This window comes from Sinocyclocheilus anshuiensis, unplaced genomic scaffold (genome assembly GCF_001515605.1).
Source record: "Sinocyclocheilus anshuiensis isolate Anshui unplaced genomic scaffold, SAMN03320099.WGS_v1.1 scaffold267, whole genome shotgun sequence".
NCBI lineage: Eukaryota > Metazoa > Chordata > Actinopteri > Cypriniformes > Cyprinidae > Sinocyclocheilus > Sinocyclocheilus anshuiensis.
In genome coordinates this window covers 3512132-3517688 of record NW_015552637.1, presented here as the reverse complement: position 1 = coordinate 3517688, position 5557 = coordinate 3512132, and the positions used below count along the sequence as shown (strand labels likewise).

The following is a 5557-nucleotide window of genomic DNA, read 5'->3' as shown; positions in this document are numbered from 1 at the left end:
GTTTTATTTTTTAGGTTTAATTTATTTTTATTTCAGTTTTGGTGTTAGTTTGCATTTATTTCCAGTTAATAACTTTAGTGCTTGAGCTTCAATTTAAATGTTTTGTTATATTCCAAGGCAACATTTCTATTTATTTCATTTCAGTAATATTTCAGTTAATAATTTTTTTAAAAATAATTAACAATAATAACCCTGTGGGATGTTATGTCCCACAATGCAATTCGAAAATTTTGAAACTTTTTTTTTTTACTCTCAATATGATTCAACTGCCAAGATAAACATTTTAATACAAAATTGGAGCACTATGCTAGTATTGCTTTCTGAAAGCAGCCTATGAGTAGATCTTACATGTCTCACTTAACATTCCCATATTCCCATGGCATTCTTCAGCTTGTTGAGTTCAGTGTTTGTTCCAGGGTTCTTTTACCATGATGGTAAATAAAAACAGTTTGAATCATTGTTTCTCCAGTGACAAAAGCAAAAGAAGAACAAAAACAGTAAAGAAATCACTAGAGCCCAAATGGAACCAGACCTTTATGTATTCCCCCGTCCACCGGCGGGAGTTCAGGGAACGCATGCTGGAGATCTCGCTGTGGGACCAGGCCCGGGTGCGAGAGGAGGAGAGTGAGTTCTTGGGAGAGGTGAGGACAAGATGAATCATGGTGTGAAATATTCAGTAGTTCAGGCTTCTTCTACCAGTTGATCACTTTTTTTGTATTTGCGTGCTATTTAGTGGCAGATAAATCTAAAATTGATCTTGCTACAATAATAGATCTAACTAGTGACAGTTTAGATCACAATATAGTTTGCATAAATAATGACAATAGTAATACTAATCATTATTTGTATCAAAATTAAAATATTTCTAATGCATATTGTGTTATTGTTGTAGTTAGCTGTTAAATCACGCAGTGTCACATTCAAAATCTCAAATTTAGAGGTTCAGTGACATGTTGTCATGCATTTGAATGTGAAACAAATGTTTGTGTGTAGATCCTCATAGAGCTGGAATCAGCGCTGCTGGACGATGAGCCGCACTGGTATAAGCTACAAACACATGACGTCTCATCGGTACCCCTGCCCAAGAGCTCCCCCTGCCTTCAGAGACGAGCGCTGCATGGAGACAGTCCCACACGCAGACTGCAGAGTATGTCTCTCTCTTTCTTCCTCTGTCTCTGTCTCTCTCGCTCACATCTTTTATGCACACAAAGCAGAAACATATGACAGAAAATCTCAGGTAAATGTACTGCTCGTATATAACTATTTAGCATTTTTGTATATAACAATAACTGCTTGTACTGCAGAATGTGGGTTTTCCTGTCACAAAACAGTTTCTAAGCATCTTTTCTAAAGTCTTGCTCCATTAATGTACTCTACAGTTGTATGCAAGCACTAATGCTTCATAGGATTACCTTCAAATGTCTTTTATTAACCTGGATATGTTATTTTGGCAATATACTGAATATTCACAATATATTCCTGATGTGATTTGACTATTAAAAAGTGATTTACTTAAATTTACTCACCTTCAGGCCATCCAAGATCTAAGTTCATTTGTTCATCAGAACGGATTTGGGGAAATTTAGCATTACATCACTTGCTCACCAATGGATCCTCTGCAGTGAATGGGTGCCGTCAGAATGAGAGTCCAAACAGCTGATAAAAACATCACAATAATCCACACCACTCCAGTCCATCAATTAACGTCTTGTAAAGTGAAAAACTACATGTTTATAATAAAAGATTCAACTCAACATTTATTTATACAGCACATTCAAAACCAGAAGAATGGACCAAAGTGCTGCACAGAGATAATTAAAACTCTAAAAAATAACATACAGGTACAGCATGACACCAATATAAATTGTACAACAAAAATCACTCACAATAAACAGACCCAAAAGCCAAACAAGTCCACCATAAAGGTATTTTAACTTTAAACCATTGGTGGTGTGGATTACTTGTGGATTATTGTGATATTATTATCAGCTGGGTGACGGCACCCATTCACTGCAGAGGATCCTCTGGTTAGCAAGTAATGTAATGCTAAATTTTTCCATATCTGTTCCGATGAAGAAGCTGAATTTTTAGCAAATATAAAGATTTTGAAAGTATCAAAAATCAATTGAAAAGGACAGATTTTGGGTGAACTATTCCCTTACTCATTTTAAAAAAATTTTCTCTAGTTTTCTTAAAGACCATGTGATTAGTTTTGCGATTCTTCCTTGGAAATTGTATGACAAGATTTAGGCAAAAATGTTAAAGTATCTGTGATTTGAACTCCAGTAGCCAAAACCGTGGAACAGCTTGTGTTTCATGCTTTCATAGAGTACTGTATGTTTCGGGCCCAAGACCACACACATTCATAAGCACTCAGTCATCTGAGCTGAAATCTGAAACACTACAGCTGTTGGTTTGAGCGTTTGTGTCCTGCATTCATTGTTTTCTATCTTGACCTGGTTATTTCTGCAGCCAAAGGCCCATTTGTGTACAGCTCAGGTAATGACCGCTGCATGCTCAGGCTGATCCTGTGTGTTTTTATACTGGATCCACCCTGTTGTCCCTCTCACTCCCGTCAAAAACGAAACAAACACTGACCGAAGTGGACCATGTCCCCACACTGCCACTTTTTCCCATAGTGCCCTCTGAGTCTCCCCAGTGCTGCTGTTTTTCCCTCTTTGTTGCAGATCAGTCCGATCTCTTCATATACACTGTAGTGAACACAGGATTACAAATGATTAACATTAGCTATTTTCTTCTCATAATTGCAACTTTATTTCTCTTAACAGCAACTTTTTATTCATACATCAGAAATACAAAATTATATCTCAATGTGACTATTTCCTTTTTTTTAAACGTTATCTCACAAATGCATATATGCATACACAGGCACATCAGACCGTAAAAACATATTTCTTTAATCACTCCTTTTGTCAACATTTTTCGTGCAAATATATATTCTGCTGTATAAATGGTAAAGAAGAAAACACTACATTTTTCTATCATTCTGCGATAAATGCCATCATACAACCCAGTCCTAATTAGTCGTTTTCCCTCCCTTTGTAGTTACTAATTCTGCATAGCTGCAATAAATAATATAATATCTAATATCCCGCCTTTGTGTGAAATGCCTTTGAATTAGTTTAGTTTCTTCTCTTTTAAGAGTGAGTTTTCTTGGTTTTTGGTTGCTGTGTGGTTTTGTAGTTGCAGCACCTGTTTTGTAAGCATTCAAAGAGACAGAAGCAAAGAAAAATCCTCACAAATCATGTTCACTCCAGTAATTTTCTCTTCACTGACAGCAGTTAGCTAATCGTTTTGAAAAGTGTCACTAAAGAGCCATCTTTTTTAATATGCTCCGACATAATTAGGATATTATAAAGACATCCCTTACAAAGATTTAACATATGAACTGGTTCAACTGGATGATGGGTGGTTATTAATAATGCAGATTTTGCACTTACTTTAAGCTTCTGACATTGATGCATTGCACTCCATAAGAGAACTCTTATATATGTAATCCTAACAAATCAGTAAGACAGGTCGCAAGAAAACATCAAGTGATCCTTTATAAGTTTGTGAATCTCTTTTGACACTTCGGTGTACGAGTGTTTGATTTAGTGATTTAAAGAGACTGATTTATAGACCAGAGAGCTGAAGGAGAAAAGAGGACAGGCGAACGAAATGAGAGCAGGTTTATTGCTGGCTTGTCATCGCCATTAAAGCGCAAGGGTCTGTTTGGTGGGCGAGTGCAGGCTTGGGTGTCCGTTCTGGCTGTAGTTGTGTGAACGCCGCTCGGTAGATTAGCTTTCATTCTTGATCGGAACTGAGTGATGGAGCGGCCGCTTCAGAGTGTCAAACTCGGCAGACGTCAGCGCTGTGGGCTGAGGGACGCCGTTCAGCTCGGTTTGTTCCTCGTGACTGAAGCGAAGGGAGAAGAAGATCCATTTTCTCACGTAATACAAAGCTCAGTCTGCCTCGTTCTTGTTTTGTGGATTTGGAAGAGAGAGAGATGTCTGACTGACATGTTCGGTTATCTGTGAGTAGTCTGAAATAGACAGGCATTTCGAGTGCACTTTTGCACTTTTTATGAGCGTCACAGAGGAAGATGAATGAACAGCAGTTTGTCAGTTGTGGTTAAGCAGTTATGTTCCAAAACGTAGTGAGCTGCCTACCTAGACAGCGATTTAGGGCATCAGGAATATTTTACCAGTGTTGTTTTTTAAGACATAAAAAAACAAAACTATTAAATCAAATTTTAGCTCATTGAAATAAAGCTGATGTGAAATAAAAAAATAAATGTGACCGTGGACCACAAAATCAGTCATAAGGGTCAATTTTTCGAAATGTAGATTTATACATCATCTGAATAGATAAGCTTTCCATTGATGTATGGTTTGTTAGGATAGGACAACATTTGGCCGAGATACAACTATTTGAAAATCTGGAATCTGAGGGTGCAAAAATTGCCTTTAAAGTTGTCCAAATGAAGTTCTTAGCAATGCATATTACTAATCAAAAATTAAGTTTTGATATATTTACAGTAGGAAATTTACAAAATATCTTCATGTAACATGATCTTTACTTAATATCCTAATGATTTTTGGCATAAAAGAAAAATCTATAATTTTGACCCATACAATGTATTTTTGGTTATTGCTACAAATATACCCCAGCGACTTAAGACTGGTTTTGTGCTCCAGGGTCACAAATATTAGATGGAAAAACTTTGAATAAAAAAAAAAAAATGGAATGAAAATTAGAAATGTTGCCTTGGCAAATAGCTGAAATAATTTGAAGTATACTGAAAATGAAAAAATCTAATAAGATCAAATATTTAAAATGAAAACAGAAAATATAAAAACATATTTAAAAAAAGAGTTTAAAAAGGGTAACATTGAGATTGTGACAATTATAATGACAACTAATGTCAACTATAAATATTATTTTTCATTCATTCATTCATTATATTTCATTCATTTCCTGAAAAGAGCTGATAAAAATTGTTCTGTTTAATTAAATAATTTAAATAAAAGTTTAAATAGGAATATTAACCAATACTTGAAGGGGAAACATTTATTTATTTATTGATCAATTAATTGACATATTTTGTATTTGTGTAGGCTGTAGATAGAAAGCTCATGAGATTTTGGAACAGAGCTATTATATAAATATGTTTATAGTGCAGAAACCATAGAATGCTACATCACATGATCCCGTCTAGCTACAGACCGCTCTAACACTTGTCTCTCTGTGTGTCTGTTTTTCTGCTGTAGGGTCTCAGAGGATCAGCGACAGTGAGTTCTCAGACTATGACTGTGAGGATGGTGTTGGCGTCCTATCAGGTAAGATGTTAGCAGGAACACGGTGAAAATGACACCGTCTGACAGAGGTGGTGAAGACGTTAACTGCTAAATGTGTTCAGTATAAAGTCACTCTTTGCCTTTGAAAACAAACATCTCAGAACCATGGTTATTTCCAAATGATGATGACTGGAAGTATGCAATGTGATGGGGTAATGTGGAAAAAAAAAAAAAAAAAAAAAATATAATTATTTTTA

General features: G+C 35.7%; 1 protein-coding gene across 1 annotated transcript in view; it reads left to right on the top strand.

The window, feature by feature from the left end:
• Nucleotides 1-5557, top strand: part of LOC107666746 (regulating synaptic membrane exocytosis protein 2-like) — a 175734-nt gene that overhangs the window by 96878 nt on the left and 73299 nt on the right. Inside the window, exons 14-16 of the mRNA XM_016458178.1 lie at nt 417-641; nt 994-1147; nt 5274-5342. Coding sequence (XP_016313664.1) covers nt 417-641; nt 994-1147; nt 5274-5342 — 448 coding nt within the window. The remainder of the gene's footprint in view (nt 1-416; nt 642-993; nt 1148-5273; nt 5343-5557) is intronic.